Source organism: Mastigoproctus giganteus, chromosome 14, assembly GCF_048544385.1.
Source record: "Mastigoproctus giganteus isolate SK-2022 chromosome 14, ASM4854438v1, whole genome shotgun sequence".
In the NCBI taxonomy this organism is placed as follows: Eukaryota; Metazoa; Arthropoda; class Arachnida; order Uropygi; family Thelyphonidae; genus Mastigoproctus; species Mastigoproctus giganteus.
The window spans coordinates 4,582,741-4,604,469 of record NC_143588.1 but is presented as its reverse complement, the minus strand read 5'-3'; the positions used below and the strand labels follow the sequence as shown (position 1 = coordinate 4,604,469).

At 38.2% G+C, this 21,729-nt stretch overlaps 1 protein-coding gene across 2 annotated transcripts in view; it reads right to left on the bottom strand.

Annotated features, from left to right (window-relative positions):
• Positions 1-21,729, bottom strand: part of LOC150074954 (transportin-3-like) — a 742,971-nt gene that overhangs the window by 192,925 nt on the left and 528,317 nt on the right. For both annotated transcript variants that reach the window (XM_090388987.1, XM_090388988.1), the window contains one exon: positions 7,490-7,572. In XM_090388987.1, coding sequence (XP_090245113.1) covers positions 7,490-7,572 — 83 coding nt within the window. The remainder of the gene's footprint in view (positions 1-7,489; positions 7,573-21,729) is intronic.

The window sequence follows — 21,729 nt, the reverse complement described above, 5'->3', positions numbered from 1 at the left end:
AAGCACAGGACTCTGGCACTCATTAGCCATGCAGTATTTTTTTTACCTGTAATCTCTATGTTGTCTATAAAATGTAAGAAAAAATTACATAACCTTAGAAGTGTAAGAAAAAATTACATAACCTTAGAGGTCAGTTTTTTTACACTTAGAAGTGTAAAAAAAAAATTTTAAATGAAAGAAAAAACTATAAAAAGTAAAACTGTGAATGTTGAGTGAATCAACATAATTAATTGCATGTTCTATCTTAGCCTCTTCACCGGACAGACTGATGGCTATGCAGGCCCTCAGGGGCCTCATGGTTATCCAAGCTGACAACCATGCTGTGGCTTTTTCTCGCTGGTATGTGGGATGCTGACACTGGCCATTAAGGTAATCCCCAGGCCAGTGTGGGACAGAGCTGCGCAAAGCACACTCCACCATAGGGATCTCTTTCCCTATGTTACTTTATTCCTACCACCTGGGATGGTTGTCTCCTTCCTTCAACCCGGGTGGTCCCCTCTCTCCCTTTTGCCTCACCCCACCACCCACTTTCAATTCCCACCCTCTGGACCAGGATTGGGGTCCTGTACCAGGGGTCCCCTTACTGTCTCCCCATTCAAATCAGGTGGGTGCCTCAACTACTGCCCCCCCCTGTTCTCTACTCCTTTTATCCCACCCTCTTCCAATCTCCCCATTATCTCCTTTCCAATAATTTTTTTTGGGCTCTCCTTGGATGCCTAGACTACCCAGGGTTTGCCTCACCTTGCCAGAGCTTTCTTCTCTCCTAATGTGTCCTGGTGGGCACATTAGGAGAGAAGCGGTTGTATTCTTTGGATTGAACTTGCTCATGGGTCAGTTTAGTATCTTTACCTATGTATTTGAAAGCATTGTCAAAGAGTGTCTTATTCTCAATCTCATTGTCTTCAATGCTACGTAAAGGAGATGGTAAGGGGTAACACCACAATGACATGATGGTCAGAACGTTTGCATTTGCTCGTGCCACCATGAATGGATACACACGTAAATTCTCTCTGAACATTCTGAATTGTCCAACATAAATGCTGGAAAGGACAGTTCCTCTATGTGCTCGTCAAACAGTAAGCTCTGCGGTACGTTAGTTTCTCCTGGGGCAATTATCGGCACTTCCAGATTTATTGCTGAGTGATGAGACTTTCCTTGATCAGAACCGCTTTGCTAATGTCATCTTTAACCAAATAAATTTCCAAGTGACTGTCATCAAAGAATGACTAATCTATCTTCGTATGTACAATTGATAGAGAGGCATGTCGACCAAATACTGTAGCTATGCTTTATTTTATTGTGTATTATATGCACATTGATACAATTATCGTTGTCAATTTCCCTTGACACACAATGGACCATCGTGTTGATTGAAACAGGCACATTAATCACTTGGCCCAGAATGCCATATTGTCCTTATATGTCTCAGGCACCTTATCTGCATGAAAGGTAAACAGGGAGAAATGGGTCTCTGTGTCACTAAATCCAACTTCAGTAAATGTCTGGGTAGACAAAGCCATTCGACATAGAGTGCTGGAATAGTGTTGCTCTTAAGTGATCCTGTACAGCTATTACACACAAGGATCCCATCAACGTGAACACTGGGAAATGCAGTGAATATCAACGGTGTGTTGTTTTCAATCAATAGACAATCATAAATGTAGTATACAAAAAAGAAATCATTTTTCATAAATCGTCTTTCAAACTCTCCATGCACTTTCTTATGTAAATAGTAGTCAGCATAAGGAGAAAGAGCTTGATCATTGAAACTCATCTGCTCTGCAAATGGAGAAATGTTCCATTGTACAATTAATACTCATTTTGGGTACATCATTGATAGATGGAGCGGCATTGCTGGTTGAAGGCACTGCTAAATCCAATGCTTGATTTTCTGTTTGTCTTTTAAACAATCTCAATAGTTTTTTCTTTCTCGTGCACTCACTGCAACCTTTGTCTTTATTTTCTAAGGACTTGTTAGATTCTTGCTCAATAATCTCTAGAATGTGCTGCACTTGACGTTGGCATCGTTGAATACCTTTTCCAATATTATTGATGTGATTTCTATAGAGGTACCTAACAATGGAAACATAAGGAAACTGAGACGAAAAAAAGAAATTGTTGCAGTCACATGCCAAATACTTGTATTGTTACAAATGGCTACAATCAAATGGGTAATTTGGCTTGGCTTGGCTTGGATTTTGCTAATCTCTTTCAAGCCAATGTTGTTTTTACTAAAATAAAATATCTTTCTTATGTACAAGGTACACACATTTTTTTGTTTTGTTTTATCGTTTTTCTAATGCAGTTCGACGAAATTCAAACAAATGGCATTTGAATTTTGTAAATCGGGTTCACTTCGAGATATCGTACTGGTCACGAAAAAGTGTCACACACACAAGTGGTAGGAGTGTGAGAAGCTCCTCAGGCGGAAGCCGCAGATGATGTCACTTCTGTGACAAATTTTTCACGACTGATCAGAATTACTCAATTGAGGTGCCCCAAAGGATGATTCATATGAAAAATTCTTAGTTTGAGTAAAACATAGAACATATAACACTAATTAACTGTAAACCATTATCTTGGTATGTGAGGCTAATAGTGGTATAAGGACAGAATTATAGGAATGTAAGTATTCATTGCTATCTCTTTACTTAAGCAGAATTTTATTTAATTTTATTAACTAAATTACTGATTTAAATTTATTTAAACTGCTAAAACTACTTTTCACTTGATGTTTACTAATGGCTATCTGTTGGCAAACTCAGGATCTATTACACATATAATTACTAAAGACTAAATATTAACAAGTAGGAAATTTGTAATGAAATTAACAACTCATGTAAGGGTAAATCACCATAATTTACCAGTTATGTCTTTACAGTCACTGAAGAAGTGGTTTAGGAAGTACCACAAAATGGTTGCCTTTAATTTCTTAGAGAATTTAAAAGGCAGATTACACTCCAGCAGGTTGAAGCGCTCATTATTTTTCCAATTTCCAGATCAATGGCAGAAAATGTACAGCTATGCAGGTATAAGGTATTTGTTCCCACATTTAGAAGGGAGATGTCATTATCAGTGAGCATATGCTCTATGACTTGTCCTCTTCCACTTATGTCAGCTCCACAGGGTGTTATGTCCAGTGAAATCCCGAAGAAGTAAGAAAGGGGAACCAACTGCTTTACAGTTGGTTCCCCTTTCACAACCCCAGTTCAGTGACCTATCAAGGTCACTGAACTGGGGATATAGGTTCCAGGTGGCAAGTAGATAAGAGTGGGCTGTTAATAAAAATTCAATGTACAGTGAATTTCTACCCCCTCTATCTGGGTAAGCATAGAAGGGTTAGCAATAGGATGCTGAAATAGGATCTAGTTGTCCACGATCATAGTGATTCTTCTGTGAACGGAGCCGTTAAGAATTCTACCCTTATGAATGATAATAAATTTCCACATGGTGGGGTAATTGTTTGGCTTCATATATGTCTCCTGTAAGCAAAAGCAGACTGATTCATGTTTCTGCAGGAGTGCCTTGACGTCTTCAGTATTCCGCAGGAATCAACAACAATTCCACTGTGAGAATTTTACCTAATATTTTGGTTAGCTGGATTTGTCTGTTGAAATGCAGAGGGCTTATTTTTCTCAGTCTAGGGTTTGCTTTTTTTTGGGGTACATTTCTCCAAGAGCTCCAAGACTGATTTGTCAAGTACCTCCTTGGATTCAACATCAATTTTTTCTTGTACTGCTGTTAGCACCTGGGTTTTCTGTACCTTATTACTACTTGATTTTTGTAATGCTGAAGCACTAGGTGGTAGTGATACTGGAGTAGAAATTGATTAAATTTTCTGTGCAGGTTTATTATAAGCACTTAGTAAATAGCAGGCAATGGGCATAAACAACTATTTTGGGTAAAGTCATTTCTGTTTGAGTCCCAATGGAACATTCCTTGGTAACCCTTTCAATATATGTTACCTTATTGCTATTTATTGGTTTAACTGCTTCTGCCACCTGGTATAAAATGTTTGGCTCCGCTTTAAGCCATTGTGTTGGTTTAGTTTCTTCCTCCTCTGGTATGCAGGGTGCTCTATATAGCAGTTAATGCAGGTGGGTTTTGTAGCTGAACTTGATGTAATTTCATGATCTTCTGCATCATGACGAATGCATACAAGGGCACCACAACAGGCCATTTGTGAAAACATTCATATCTGACACTTGAAGTTCCTAAAGGGGATTTGGAACATATGGATATATAATGCAGTTCAGATAGCCAGCTTTGATCTAATTAGGAAATGCAGGCAAACTGAAAGTAATGAGGTGTTTGGTTGGGATCACATTATCATCCATATGTACATTTGCTTTGCAAGCTGTCACTCCCTGCGATTTTAGCTCTGAACAGATCTTTGCTTCGGACAATTCAAGGAGGTCCCATTCCGAGATTGATGAGATAAGGAGGTTCCATTCTGAGATGAGTTCAGTGTCTTGTCAGGTGTTACCATAATTGGCATACCCCAACAGACATGGCTCTTTGGAGCCACCTTTATTTATTCACAGAATGCCTCTAAAAGTGTTTATCACACTTGATTTCAATGAAGTTATCTCCAGAGTACAGCAGTTTTAGAGATTTAAGAAAGCCAACCCTTCTGAATAAGGTAATGTGATGTTTTTTCTATAGTTTTTCTCTCCGGTGGTTTTCTTAAAATGGATTAAGGTATCTGGCACCTGATATGGTTTCAGTTCTGAGTTGCTTTGCTAAAGTGATGGTGTCTGTTTCATCGTCAATATTTTCTGGTAGGGACAATATTGGGGTCCCAGAAGAAATATTTAGATTATCGGCATTCATAGCATTTTGATTTTGGTTCAGTGTCTGGGGCTTCCCATCCACCACAGAGCCTAAAGGGAATGCTGACTATGCATCAAGCAATAAATATGCTCAGGAGTTGGACATTAAGGCAATGTCAGTGCAGATACCATATCTGCACTGACTCAGGCCTGAATCCTGTCCCTAAGAACATGAGGGCATAGCATTGACATGATAGGCCCGTCCAGGTGAATCTACTGGCCAGTTGATTCTGGGCAAGCCATACAAGGACCAATAAAATTGTTGAAGGGGACAAAGTGACAGATGAAGCTGGATCCCTCAACCAGAAGGTTTCTCCTTTCTGAGTTTTAGTAATCATTAACCTCTTTCCCAGTCATCTTCACATTAACTACCTTGCAATATTCATATCAAATGCAAATTTTGACTTCATCGAATGTGAATCACTGATCACAACTCAATTCTACCTGCCCTCCAGCCATTCTGCAATCCATCTTAGAAGCTTACCCATGATCCAAACACATTTCACTTTACATAGCTACCTCTCATAAGGAATGAGTCAAATACATTCCTAAAATCCAAATAAACAATGTTGATATTATTTCCTGCATCAGCGGGGGATTTTGGAACCAGAAATGGTTCTACGCACGCACACACCTTCTGTGACACCAGTTCAATGATATTCCATAATTAAAATGTATTTGCCCTCCCATTGTTAGAGGACATATAGTATCTTAAACTAGTCATTAACCATAGTTGGCCTTTCCTGAAATAAAAACTGATGTGTCTTACCATTAAGACTTAAGTAGTCAAGCTAATGTCTAAACAATCAATATAATCAACAAAGCCTTAAAGAACGGGAGGACCATTATTAGAAGAAAGGAACAAAACGAATATAAGTTAAAATAAACAAATTTTATCCTGTTTCAAACATTCCTTCTAATAATATTTTACTTCCCATAGAAGCACATTGACTTTCTTTTTTTTTTTTTTAAATTAAAACCCGAAGCACAAGAGGGCATTATAACCTATAGTACTTACTACCATGTTTGGGATGAAGGTTGAGAAGGTGAAAGAAGGTATTTATTGACATTAGACTTGAATTTCTGTAGATTGTAATTTTCAGAAAATACGTACAAAGGGAGGCTGTTCCAGAAAAGGGAAGTTGAAGGAATAAATGAGGAAGAAAAGTTGGTTCTGTGAGTTCTGAAGTTGGACTAAAAGGATCCTGACTGGTTGCGGATAACCACGAGTATTCAGAGTTATCCAGTTAATGTTAATTTATTAATCTTATTAACTAAATTAATAACTCGTGTAAAATTATTTAAAACTGTCAAAATTTTATCTTTACCCAATGTTTGTTAATAGCTATTTGTTAATTAATCTAAGACTAAACCTTAATAAATAAGAAATGTGCAATAAATTAACAACTTATGTATATCATCAAGTTGTTTTTTCAGCCACTGAAGAAGTAATACAGGAAGTACCACGAAATGTTTGTGAATAATCTGTAATTTTTAAGAAATTAAAGGTGGATTACAATCCATACAGGTTAAAGTGCTCATTATTTCACTAATTTCCAGTTCTTGATATAACTGTGCACCATGGCCTTAAAAGAATATTTAAATCTCACAAATGGTGTTGAAATATATAAAGAAATAAAGAATTCATTTTGCATATTACAATCTTTATTTTAGTCTACATACTCTATATGTTATGCACTGCAGGATTTTATTTCTGAAAGAATTTTCGAATTACAGTGTGCTCATGCCACATGCCTTATTATTTTTAGTACACACACACACACACACACACACACACACACACACACACACACACACACACACACACACACACACACACACACAGTAAACTGTTGAAATAATGGCACCCCAAATAATGGAACATTCAAGCTAACAACACATTCAGATCGGATGTTTACATAAGCTCAGGTCTTGAAGTACCGACAAAGGAAAATGGCAAGTCAAGTGATCAATGTATTTGTTTACATTTGACATTTTGAAAGTGAATTCTGTATTATATCACTGTTATTAAAAATCCCTTACTATGGCTTCTAAAGGTAATAAACCTCAAACACAGAAGAAAAGAAGAACAGCATTTAATCGTAGTGACAAGCTTGATATAATAAGGAAAATAGAAAAGGGCATAAGTAGGGGTGTATTAATGACAGAATATAACACTGGACTGTCAATATTTTATGATATTAAACATTCAAAGCACAAACATTTAGAATATACTGCATGTTCAGAACCTAACAAATAAGGTAGCTGATAGAAAAATTTTACATAAGCCAAAATTAGAAAACTTAGATAAATTGCTGCACGAGTGGTTTATTAAAACAATTGGCAGGTATAGCTATATCAGGGTCAATGATTATTGCCAAAGAAAAGATTTTTAAGAAAAACAGGCATTGATAGAACGATTGCTTTTACTGATGGATGGTTAACTAAATTTAAGATAAGTTAACAAATTTAAAATAAAACTTTCTAAAAAGAAATAACAGCACCTTCAATCCCCGAAGGTGCCGTTATTCTGAAAGTCTACTGTATATAAGTAAGTGGAAAGTATGTTAAAGATAACTTATCATAAGATAAAAACATAATAAACAGAAAGGATTTAACAAGAAAAGAAAAGTGTGTCTAAAAATCATTTGGATTACCTGAAAATTGCTGCTAACCTATCCAACCAAACTGCTGGGTCATTCTTACTTCCCTCTCTCACTTTATCTGCATCAGTTAAAAGCTGAAATGATAAATGTCTTAAACATTAATTGATGAATCTATTAAATATACTTTTATATCATTAACAAATGCCCTGCATTTGGAGAACTACACTATTTCTCACCGAAATTGCCCCAAGAGAAGTGCACTTACAACTCAAAATAAATGAAATGACGGATATCATGTAAGTAATAAATTATTGTATTTGTATGTTAACTGAGCAGTATTTAACTCATGGTAATGTGGAGTAAATCAGGAAATATTACCTCTAAAAACAGCAATACCGGTGGCAAAACATTGTGGTAGGAGTCGAGGTGGTGAACGTCATCTTGATGACATTTTGCGTAACAAGATGACATTCCAAGAGTTTTTGGGAAACAGCAGAAGGAGAATGAAACATGGAGATCAGTGAACATGCTAAGGAAGCACATCCATGAAAATGATGGCTTTCCATATTATAATTCTGGATGTTGATTAAGTATGCTGTTTCCTGGTGCAGGATGGATTATGTCTCCAGCAGTATCTACAGATGCACGTACAGTTACCACTGGATCCTCCCACTAAAGGGGAGCAGTTCTAATATAAACTTTGAAAATGAACTGAATAAAAAGTTTAATGAAAATAGGGAAACAACCTCTAAAACGGAAGTTAAGGACTTTTAAAATCCCAATCTCTCCAAACAATAAAAAATCTCATTCCAAACCTATTCATACAGTGTCTCAATATCAAAGAAAACAGACATCAGTCTGGGAAAGGTATGTACTGTGGTGAGGAAATGTCGGTTTCTTTCACAGCTTTGCTTGTTAATTTCCATATATCCAAATGTGACTTGGGATTCAGCAAAATCTAATGTTATGACCTTGGAAGAATTTCGGGAAAGCATCTTCGACGTTTTCAGTCAAATTAAATGGTCCAGTATGAACCCGATGCGTTGGAATCCATACTCCAATCTGGAAAGGAAGCAATTTATCACCAAGTAACATATAGATGAGTACTAACAACTTTTCCAGGATTTAGCAAATGCAGCTGGTCAGAGTTACAATATGGTAGTTACTTTGGAATTTTTGGGCCCTTATGTGACTTCACAGCAGCAAGGCCAATTGCCTTGTACCACCACTATTGTGGAAACTGCTCTGCGAGGAAGATTTACATAAAAAAAAATAAATAATAATAATAAATAAATGTTCTTGTTTATATTAAAGCATGACCACCAGGTTGTAGTATATAAGGAGTAAGGAGGAGTTTATAATAAATCAAAAAGTTTTATTTAGTTTGTAATTAATCATGAATGCAATTGTTAAGCATATTTAGCAGTCACGGGCTTGAACCATGGTGCACTCAAAGAGCATGAGCTATTGCACCCTTGCTCCTGACAACTCGGCTACATCAGGCCTGTAATAGGAACAGCAGATGAGCCATACAGAGTTTGGAGAAATTGATTGGTTTGTTGGTTTAGTGAAAGATGCTTGATATAAGAGCTCCTGAGAATTGAAATGTGGCTTGTAGGTTTTATTTGAGGATAGCATTAATCCAAATTTTTGTTGAAATTGATCAAATTATTGGTTTTGAGAGTCTTTGGAACCCACATCGCGATCTGGAAAGGAGGCAATTTGCTAGCAAGCAAATAGAAATTTATTTGTTTAAGAAACTGAAATAAATCTCTCATATTTTCCTTAACTTCTAATATGATTCGGAATAATATGGTTGGGGGTACTTTTAATTTTCTGTAATTTGTTGTTTGTTATAACTGGCCACTGTTATTGGCAGTGATTTATCTGAATAACTTGTTTGCAGTCTGGGAAAGGTATGTACTGTGGCGAGGAAAAGTTGACTTCTTTCACAGCTTTGTCTGCTTGTTAATTTCCATATATCCCAATGTGACTTGAGATCCATCAAAATCTAATGTCATGACTTTGGAAGAGTTTTTATACCCTATATTGAATTTGTTGTTGCAGAGGGTGATTTTTAAGACTAACATTTTTTGCAGATACCATAGGGCTAAGAGTCTCAGTGAAAATGATATTATTTTGGAAACTTAACTGCTCAATTTGGTCTAGCAACAGTATAATAGCTTGCAGTTCAGCAGTATAAATGCCAGTTTTTAGAGTTTGAGCCAAGGTGGTGTTGAAAGAGTAAATTGCCACTCCCACACGAAAATTAGTTTTGGATCTATCTATAGATAAGCTGTGGTCTTAAAATATGCAGCATGTAGCTATTGATAATGGGGGGGGGAGTTTGCTTGTCTCATCTGTGAAAGGAGAAGTTACATGTGGGCTGTTTCATTTCCCATGGTCAAGTAACCTGTTTTACCATAGGAATAATTTTGTCTAGGTTAACTTTTCTACTGAAGAGAAAAATTTTAAATATCACACTTGCTGGTTAGGCAACAAACACATGGATAATATTGTCTATGCTGAGTTTTCTAAGGAGGAGAAGTTATTTAAGTTTTAATTCTTATTTTATTGATTTTTTTGTTCCTGTTCACTTGCAGATTTATTGATTTTTGGTTACTGTTCATAATGTTGCTCCCACTCTGATGTAAACTATATGTCCTGGTAGGGATTTTATTTTAGCTACATAGGAAAGTAATAGGTTCTGTCTTCAGATTTGCGGAAGGTTTGTGGGCTTCAGTATATGAACTTTGTACAAAAGGTAATTATTCGTGAATTAAGAATTTGCAGATAAAGGAACCACTAGGTGGCAGTGATCACAGTGCACTGATGTGGAATTTACTTAAATATGTAACTACCATCAGGGGTAAAGGGAAGAGTTTTTGCTTTCATAAAAGTGACAGTTTTTAAATTCTATACAGTGGGACCAAGATCAATTAAAGGAATTAATCTTGGAAGCTATTAGGCTTTACATACCAATCAAGAAATTCAGTTGTGTTTAGGCCTAAATGGATGTCAGAGGTATTAATGAGATGTGAGGCAGAGAAGAAAAATGCATGGGATGCATATAAATTATCAGGCAACACAGAAGTCTATGGTAGATATAAGCTAGTCTGTAATCAAGTCACAAAGGAGGTTAGGCAAGTGAAGGTAGATTACGAGAAATCTCTGGCAAAAGATAAAAAAAACAGCAAAGACTTCCTTACTTATATAAAGCCTAGAGAAGGAAGGGGATGAATCAGGTTGGTCCACTTGATATTGATAGTTCAACTGTTGATGATCCTGCTCAGATAGCTGACAAGCTAAATGAGTATTTTGCATCTACAATGAGGTATTTTGTAGGGAAGTGGAGGACAGAAGCTTATTAAACTCTAACAGGGAGCTTAATTATTTTGTAATAACTGAGAGCAAAGCGGAGGATAAATTGTTGAAGGTAAATGTAAGGAAGGCATCTGGAGTGGATGGGCTCTATCCAGTTATATTAAACGAGGTGGCAAAGGAAGTAGACAACTTTAGCCATGATTATGAGGGCATCCTTGGACTCAGGGGAGGTGCCCATGGACTGGAGATGTGCAAATGTATCCCCAATACACAAATGGGGGATCAAAGGGTGACATGAGTAATTACAGACCTGTTACTTTAACTTCTGTTCCGGTGGAAAATAATGGAGTTACTGATTAAAGAAGCATTCGAGGATCACCTAGACATGACTGCAGTAATAATTCAGACACAGCATGGGTTTGCTAAGTGGAAATCTTGTCTGACCAATTTGATTGGATACTGTGATGTGGTTACAAAGGAACTGGATGCAAGAAATAATTTTGATATCATATACTTGGATTTCAGGAAAGCTTTTGATAGTGTTGCACGTGGAAGACTATTATACAAATGGGAGCAGTATGGCATTACGGGCAAGTTGCTACAATGGATAAAAGGTTGGTTGAGTGGGAGAAGAAGAGTGGTAATCAATGGACACTGCTCTTTGTGGACTGTAGTTATTAGTACAGTCCCCCAGGGTTCAGTGTTGGGCGCATTATTGTTTTGTATATTTATTAATGATACTGATGAAGATATATCAGGCTTAATGTCGAAGTTTGCAGGGTTGTTAATGATAGTATGCTGCCATTCAAAAAGTGCAAAGTAATGCAAAGGGAGCCCAAAGGTATGTATCAAATGCGTGGTACTACACTAATGGCAGAGAATGAAAAAGACCTGGGGATAATTGTGCAGTGAGATATGCAGTTTTCTGAGCAGTACAGACAGGCTGCCAGAGCAGGTAATGGGGTCTTGTCAATAATATACAAGAATGTTGCTAGTAGGGAGGAGGTGATTATTCCTTTGTATCAGGCCAACCTTGAGTACTGCGTACAGGTCTGGAGGCCTCATTTTAGGAAGGATGTAGAGTTTATAGAACAAGTACAGAGTTGTTGCTGGAGTGGGATTTATTGGCGCAAGGGCTGCTATGCCCAAACTGCACCTGTTACTTTGGAATGTTGGTCAATATATGAAAGGAGATTGGTCTAGAACTGATTGTATGCGTTAATCATTTTTAGATAAGCGAACAGTTCTGACAAAATGGCATCATCTCCAAGTATATGGCTTACTTGCAGAGGATTTTGTGAGCTAAGTAGAGATCTGAAACATGCAATTCTAGCTGAATGACGTGCACACTAAATGATAATATGCTTTACGGTATATATAGAACTACAATGCGGGCAAAATGGAGGAGCTTCTCCTAGCAGTAAAAATAGGTGTGTTAGATGTGTATGGCCAATTCGTGATCTTGCAAGCACAACCTCTTCCTGCCTGTTTAATCGAGAACTGGATCTCCATAGCTGTGAATTCTGTTTTATTTCAAGAAGCTTGTTATCTGTTTGATTATGCCACATATATGGTAGGTATATACATCTCAGTATATACCTACCATATACCTGGTTTATAGTCAGAAAAAGGAACTGGGATGGAATCGAAGCAAGTAGGGTGTTTTGCTGCCTCGTCTGCATGCTTGTTTCCTGGAATTCCAATGTGGCTGGGCATCCAGCAAAACATGACAGTCAGCTTATTTTTATCGAGATGACATAACTGTGATCTGATTTGTGAGAGAAGTGGATGGAAATTGTGATTTATTCTGTAGGGCATTCACAGCACTTAAAGAGTCTGTATATATTATTACCTGGGTGTTTGGAAGATCATTAAGGAGATCTAAAGCCATTTTGATTACATATAGTTCAGCCGTAAAAACACTGCATTCAGGTGGTAATTGGACAGAGACAGTGGATGTAGGACTCATTACTGAAGCGCCCACAGATATATCAGTTTTGGAGCCGTCTGTGTACATCTGAAGACTGTGAGCATTGGTCAATGCATGATCCGCATGTAACTTGGTTCGACAGGGAATGTTTTCCCCACAGAAGAAAACAGTTGTCACAATGAGGTATATACATTGCCCATGGTGATTGTACTGCGTCTGTGGCTTGAAAGATATTTCCAAGATGTTCCAATTTTGAGTTAGCTCTTGTAGCCGGATATCAGCAGGTTTGTTTTCATTGGGTTTATTTCTATATAAGTTTTCCCACTGTGGTTCAAAGAGATGTCCAGATGGAATGAGACGGGAGGCTTCGTAATTTGGCTGCATAACTAAGAAACAATACTTTTATCCTAAGATGTAGTGGAGGTTCATTGGCATCTATATACAAAGTACATACTTTGCACTGGGGATGTCTTGAAGGCTCCTAAGGCAATCCTGAGAGCTCAATCCAGTCCAGCATAGTGCTCTCAGGCAATCCTGAGAGCACTATGCTGGACTGGATTGAGCCAAGCCAATGCTGTCTTACATGCAGAATCATAAACTGGGGCTCCATAGTCTAGATGAGATCTTATTAAGATTCGATATAGGTGTAGAAGAATGAAGCGATTGGCCACCCATGCCATGGAAGAGATAACTTTGAGGATATTCAACTTTTTCATGCACTTAAAGGTGTTTAGTGTCAAGTACAAGGCCCAAGAACTGGATATTTTTGTTAAGTGGTATTTTTTGGGTTCCTAATATTAGCTCCGGATCTGGATGGAGCTGACGCTTTTTGCAAAAGTGGATAGCAGTTTTTTTTGTTGCAGAGAGATGATAGCCATTGTGGGATGCCCACGATTCTTTTGTTTATCGAGAGCTGCAATTGTCGCTCAATGGAGTGCATGCTTTGTGAGTGATAGGATATAGTAAGGTCATCTGCATATAGATAGGTGTCAACATTAGCCGGAATATTTTCAGTTGCATTATTTGGCCTAACTGCAAAGAGCGTTGCACTTAGAACTGATCCTTGTGGGACCCCTTCTTCTTGGACAACTGTATTCGTTAGCGAATTGCAGTAACGCACTTGAAAGATTCTGTTTTCTAGAAAGCTCGGTATGATTAGTGGTAGCTGATCCCGGAGTCCTGTGGCATACAGATTTTAAAGTATGCCGTACCACCAGGTGGTATCAAAGGCTTTTTCGATATCGAGGCAGATCATGACAAGATGTTCTTTACGGATAAAAGCATTCCGTATGTTGGATTCTGCCTTGATCATAAGGTCTAGAGTTAAATGATTTTTTCGAAATCCATATTGATTCTTATTCGTTCCCGAATGAAATTCTAGATACCATACTAAATGAGCATGAATAATTTTTTCTTGTGTTATGCTAAGAGATATTTGCCAGAAGTTTTGTGGATCTGATTGATCCTTTCCAGGTTTAGCCTTTGCTAAACCTGGAAAGAGGGTAGTAGCCATCTGAGAATATCTAGTTGAAGTATATTAGTAATGAATTCAAAGCTTGCTTGTTTAAGCATTATATAGTATATCCCATCAGGCCTTGGTGCACTATCACCTGACCTATTTAGGGAGCTCTCTAGTTCAATAGTGTAAAAGATCGATTATATGGAGGAGATGCCTTTGTATTGAAGTTTAGCTTATGCTTTTCTGCATTAGCTTTTACCTGTGTAAAGGCAGACTCATATGCTGATGTGGCAGAGATTTGAGAAAAGCAATCTGCCAGGTTATTTGCAATTTCTATTGGAGAGGAGAAGTCTTTACCTTTCCAACTTATAACAGGCATTGATTCAGGGAAAGATTTTCCATTCAGTTTTTGATTTTGGGTTGTATTTCTGTCTTGTTTAAAGTATGGGCATTCAATGAGAATGTGTTTAACAGTCAGATTTACAGAACAATGTGGACACTGGGGTGGATCATCTCCTGTGAGTAAATGAAGGTGAGTTAAATGAGTATGACCTATTCTTGCTCTTGAAAGGACTATTTCTTCTCTTCTTGATGTACGGATACCAGAACACCAAATTTTACGATCCTGTTTTAAATTGAAAAAGTTTATTATTTGTTCGAGAATGCCAGAGTGCTGTCCATTCTGTTAGACATGCACCGTGAATGATTTGTGGATAGTCTGATGCTGGAACAGGGATATTGGTTAAATCTAAGGTAGTTGGATTTTTTGCAGCTTTATCAGCCAGTTCATTACCAGGAATTCAGGAATGTGCCGGAATCAAGCATAAGGTGACCAGTTGATGGTGCTCTTCAATCTGCAGTAATAATCTTCTAATATAATTTAGAACAGGGTGAACTTTATCTGAGGAGTTACATAATGCCATAATTGAGCTGAGGGAATCCGTATAAATAGCAAATTTTAATGAAGAGTCAGAACAGATCTTTTCTAAGGCTAGTTTAATTGCATATAACTCTTCCAAGAAGATACTGAATTCAAGTGGAAGGGATGCTGAAAAAGTGGCATTTGGAAACACTGCGGCTGCTCCAACGTTTGAGTTGGATTTGAGCCAACTGTATAAATTGGGGAAAAATCAATATTATATCCATGAGTGTGAACTGCATGAAGTTGTCTGGTATTTGATGCTTGTAAAATATTCTTTCCCCACTGGCAGAGTTAAGTGTCACAAGTCGACTGGCTAGATGGGTGGTAAAGTGCCTGCCTGGCAACCCACAGCTCATGGGTTCGAATCCCTCCTCGGGCTTGGATCAGAGTAAATGCAAAAACTTTGGGAGGTGCATTGCAGCCACAGAATCCGATGTGCCAACAACTAACAGTAAAAAAAAAAAAGTCACAAGTCGGTAGAAAGGCAGGACTCCATGGTGGTTGAGTAACTTTGCTACTATCTGCTGCACAGAACAAATGGAAACATTCCAAACCTGCATCAGTTCAAGGAGGCAAAGACCAGCTGGTTTTACGCTATTTCTGTAGAGGGATTTTTTTTTTTTTTTTTTGGTAGTTGTTGGCGCATCGGCTTCTGTGGCCATAATGCACCTCCCAAGGTTTTTGCAGTACTTTGATCCAAGCCCGAGGCGGGATTCGAACCCACGACCTTTGGGTTGCCAGGCAGCCACTTTACCCACTCGGCTAGCCCGGTCAGCATAGAGGTTTTCTAGTGGCATATTGAATTGATATGGCTGAATGGAATGTGAGGCACAACTTTGTATTTTGACAGCATACTTCAGTAACAATGTTTTCCTACATTACGTGGGTTAGTGGTGGCTCATGAGCGTCAATATAGAGGCTACGAGTTGGTGATGTTCTGAACGCACCAAGTGCAATCCTCAAGGTGCTGTGTTGAACTGAATCAAGCCAGTGCAGTGCAGTGCACTTGCTCTGGCAGAACCATAGATAGGAGCACCATAATCAAGATGGGATCTGATTAATGCCCTGAATAACTAAAGCAGAGAGGTGCGATCTGCCCCCCATGTTAGGGAGGATAAAGTTCTAAGTATATTTAACTTTTTTAAACAGGAAGAACTATGTACATTTTTAATATGGTCTAAGAAATTTAATTTGTTGTCAAGGATTAATCCTATAAATCTGATGTTAGTAGCGACTGGGATGGAGACATTGGAAATTTGAAGTTCAGGATCTGGATGAAGTTTTCGTTAGCTACAAAAATGGATTGCACCCATTTTCCGCTGAGAGAGTCGGTAGCCGTTGAGGCTAGTCCATTCTGGATTTTATTTAGTGATATCTGAAGCTGTCTTTCAATAGATCTCATGTTTTGGGAATGGCAGGTGGAAAGGTCATCTTTATGCAGATGGAAAGGTCATCTGCATAAAGGTAAGTCTCAATTGTGTTTGGAAGCTGTTTAGTGATGGAATCGATTCTAAGAACAAAAAGAGTGGCACTCAATAGTGATCCCCGTAGAACACCTTCCTGAATGAAAGTTGCAGAGAGGGCATGTTGATATCTCACTTGGGACAATCTAAAATGTAAAAAATTCTGAACAAATCTGGGAAGGTTGCCCCGTAGACCAAGCGTGTAAAGATCTCTAAGTATGCCATGCCGCCATGCGGTGTCAAATGCCTTCTCTATATCTATTGAAACCAATACTAGAAGTTTGTGCTTAATGAAGACATTCTGAATGAAAAATTCTGCCTTGACCATGAGACCCAAGTATGACCTGTTTTTTCGAAAGCCGTGTTGACTATGGCTCATTAGATGTACTGACTCAATGATCCAGACGAGTCTACTATGGACAACTTTTTCAAGAATTTTGCTGAGGCAGCTTGAGAGAGATGTTGGTCTATAGCTATGGGGGTTGGATTGATCTTTTATAGGCTTTAGGAACGGCAAAACAATAGAATGATGCCAAGAAACGGGATAAATATTTTCTAGAAAAATGCGGTTGTAAAAGAGTGGAAGGAGGTGCAAAGCTTTGTCATCAAGGTGTTGCAGCATGACATAATAGATCCCATCTTGTCTGGCAGCACCATTGTGGGCTGTTTTAATGGCATGTAAAAGTTCAGAATATTGCAGCTGTTTGTTTTACGGTAGACTATGAGTAGTTTGGAAATTAATAGTATGCTGTTCTTTACTGTTTTTAATTCGCTGGAAAGATGTAGTATAAGCAGATACTGCTGATATTTCAGCAAAGGTACTTCCCAAAGCATTTTCTATATCCAAGGGACTTGATAGATCTTGCCCATTCCAGGAGAGGATTGGAGATGGTATTGGTTGGAAACTTACCAGATAGCTGTCTAATTTTTTTCCAAATTATTTTGCTGTCAGTGTTTCTGTTGATGCTGGATGCAAAGCAGGTCCACGATTCTTTCTTGCCTTTGTATGAAACGTGCTTTTGCCCTTAATTTTTTATAATTTATCAGATTGGTTGTGGTTGGATAATGCAGAAACAAATTCCAGGTTTTATTTTTTGCTATTTTGCATTCCTCATTCCACCAATAATTATAATGTTTTCGGTCAGGGGGATTTGATAGTGGTTTTGTGTCTTTGGCCACATTTAAGAGATGTGACGTGATGTAATCTGTCACATCATCAATAGGCTGTAAGCGGATTTTTTCCTCATCAAAGGATATTGATGACTGGAATTTTTCCCAGTTTGCTCGGAGAAATTTCCATTTCCTGCAGGGTTGAGTTAGAGGAGTATGTGCTATTAATATGTTGCATACAATTGGGAAGTGATCACTGCCCACAGGATCATTAACAACATACCACTCTATGGTCGGGGCCAGTACTGGAGAACAAATGGAGAGATCTATTGCTGAGGTTTGTCCAGTTGGGAGCTGAATGTGAGCATGTGCGTCAGTATTGAGTTAGACGAGATTTAATGCCTCTAAAAAGCTTTCAATGAGTCAACCCCATCTATCTAATTTAGAAGAGCCATAAGGGGTTGTGCCCATTAAAGACCCCTAATATACAAAGAGGTGGAGGTATCTGTATAAAGAGGTCTCTTCGAGATCTTTTAAACAGTAAGTATGGTTTGGTTGTTGGTAGATTGAAACTAGTGTTATTGCAATATGTAGAGTTATACAAACAGCAACAGTTTCTATCTCAGTTTGAAGTGGAATATGTTTAGTCAGGATTTTTGAATTTATTAGGATTGCCACGCCATCATGGGCAGCATTAGCTATATTATGATCTCTTTGATAAAGGCAATAGTTCTTTATCAAAGGAGAAATTTGCAAGGTTAGGTAAGTTTCCTGAAGACAAAGAGCAGCTGAAGAATATCGGTTAATTAGATCATGGATGTCATCTGTGTTGCAACGAAAACCTTTGCAGTTCCATTGTAAAATACAAGGCATTATTTGTGTTTAATTGATGAAGCTGTATCTGAATGCTTTTTAAAGATGACTGGCTTATTACTTTCCAGTTTTTGTTTATCATTTTTGGAGAAAACTGGTCGGCCAATGTCCATGTCTTCTTCAGCATAGATTTCTAAAACAGGATCTTCCTGTATTGATGTGCCATCTGTGTCCATGGTTGTGTCCTGGATATTTTTAATCGTATTCGAGTTTGTAATATGGGATGCGGTAGCACTCTTTGAAGGAGGAGATGCCGCTGGTATTGTCAGAGGAGTATTATTTGCCTGATCTAAGAGTTTGGGTTGTTGCTTACGTATACAGTCAGTCCTAGTATAGCACGATAGTTGTGTTCCTAGAAACCCTTGTGCAATGCAAAATCATGCAATATAAACAACAGGCCCTATGGAAAAAACAGGGTTAGGTGCCGGCCACCCAAGATTGAACACACATATGTAACCAAAACATTAAATAACCGTAATAAAATGCTTATGTATTTTATTACGTAATAAAATATTGCTAATGCTTTTGCTTCTATCGTAAGCAAACTTGTTTTTTTTTTTGTTTGATTTTCTATCCAAACAGATGACAGCCGTACCATCTCTTCCAATTCTTTGTGTCTTAATCTAATGGAATACACTTTGAGTTGTTCCTGCTATAAAAGTTTTTATTTTCTCTGCATTCTTTGTAATTCTCGGCGTTGCCTCATTTAGGCCTGTAGCACGTGCAATATCACATGCTCAAAGCGTTTCACATTTTCATATTTTTTCTCCATCGACAGAGGTGGACTGGCCATAAGCCTTACCAGGGAAACCCCAGTGGGCCGGAGGCCGGTGTGATTTTGGCCATAAACCATAGTATGAGGCCACTATAAATTTTCCCGGGTAAGAATTTTTGACCCAGTCCGCCTCTGTTTATCGATATTGCTTTTCTTTTTCTCTCTGAATCTGCAGTAGCTTCACCAGGACGCTTCCTTTTCACACCTTTTAAGTATTTTACTCATTTTTAGGGAATAAAGCACAATCACAAAACGAGGAGGCATGCTTGATACACATAAACAAAGCTGCGCGCATGTAGCAATTGAATAAACAACACTGTAAAGGCAGAGATAAATACCTCACATTTTACTAAAGCACATTTCTAGGGGTTACTACTATAAAACAAAAACAATTTCCAGTTGCGTTCCTGCTAGTGGAATCTGTTATAAACTGGTAGTAAACTCGATCTAATTGCATTTTGCGATTATGCCGATAGCTGGGATTGTGTTGGTTTTTATGTTATTATGGTGAAATGTGTTTCCCCTTCACTGATATAAAACACATAAATACATTTTCAGAATCTTCTCTTCATTCCTATCGTGTTGCGTTCAGTTGGGGTGATTCCGCGTTCGACTTCCATTTCTTGTAAACACAAAGGCGAATCGTGCATAAGCGAATTCGGTTCATGTTATATAAGCTATCGTTCCCCTATTTATAAATCTTGTATGATCGAATTCGAGTAATGTAAACATGTGTTATACGAGAACTGACTGTACTTGGTTGTTGTTCAGAGAGGATATTCCTAGCCCAATCAGAAATTGATTTATTAGTGGGAGTGGGAACTCTGACATTGGTTTGAGTGGAGACTGTTTGATACTTTTTTTACGGCATTGGCATAGGTTACATTTTTGTTTATAGGAGGTACAACTAGTTTTCTTGCTTCTTGATAACTTACTTTGTTCTCAACCTTGTATTTTATTATCATTTTCTCAGTTTTCCATTTTTCACATGTTTTGGAACATGCAGAATGATCACCTTTGCAATTTGGGCAGGTCATTTTTGGGGTCATACAGTCACTTTGTATGTGATCTGAGGACCCACAGTTAGGGCAGACAGGAACTGCTCTGCATACAGTTTGTGAGTGGCCATACTTTTGGCATTTGTAGCATATAGGGGTGAATTCAGCAAAGTAAATAACCTGCTTTTACAGAGGAGATCAAGTTGGGTGTATTGAAGGTGAGAATAATATTTCTGGTTGGTATAAGTTGATTATCTTTTTTAGTCATTATACGTTTTGCTTGAATTACATTTTGTCCCTGCAGTTCTTGGGTTATTTCTTCCTCTGTGACATGTAAAAGGTCCCAACTGGATATGGCACCCTTAGATGAATTTAGGGTTGCATGAGGAGATATTTACTGGAATGCCAGCAAAGTTTGTAAGCTGTAAAAGCTTCTCCGAATGCCTGTGGTTTGCAGTTTCCACTAATAAGTCTCCTGATTGCAGTCTTTTAAGTCTTAGGAGATAGTAGTAGTAGTGGCACTTGATGCAAGAAAGCAAGTGTAGGAGCCTATGCAGCATCAGCCAAAAAAAAAAAAAAAAAATCACACCATACCCTCCAAATGCCTGTCCAGTTCCTCCTTAAATTTATTTAACCTATCAACTTCCACAACGACAGATGGAAGTTTGTTCCAGCAAATAACCACCCGCTGGCTAAAGGCAAATTTCCGCACATCTATTCTACATCTATCCTTTCTTAATTTGAACTTATGTCCCCGTAGGCTCGTATTCTGAACAAGTGGGAGGATTCCATCAGAATTCAGCGTGCTCAACCCATTCAAGGCCTTATAGACCTCAATCAGATCACCGCGCAGGTGCCTAGTCTCCAGCCACTGCAATTTGCAGAACTTAAGCCTCTCTTGGTAAGAGAATCCCTTCATTCCCCTCACCAATCGTGTTGCTCTTCTCTGTACACGCTCAAGCAAATCTACATCCTTCCTAAAATGAGGCCTCCAGACCTGTACGCAGTACTCAAGGCGTGGTCTGACCATTGCCTTATACAGAGGGACAATCACCTCCTTTTCCCTGCTAGCAAAATTCCTATATATCATTGACAAAACCCCATGACCTGCCCTAGCAGCCTGTCTGCATTGCTCAGAAAACTTCATATCTGCCTGCACAATTACTCCCAGGTCTTTTTCATTTTCTACCACCTTAAGTGTAGTACCACACAGTTGGTACGTTTCTCTGGGGTTACTTCTACCCATATGCAGTACTTTGCATTTGTCAAGGTTAAACTTCAGTTGCCACTTCTTAGCCCATCTGCCCAAATTATCTAGATCCTGTTGCAGTAGCACACTGCCATGACTGTCATTAACAACCCTGCCAACCTTCGTGTCATCTGCAAACTTCGACATTAAGCCTGATATACCTTCATCAATATCATTGATAAATATAC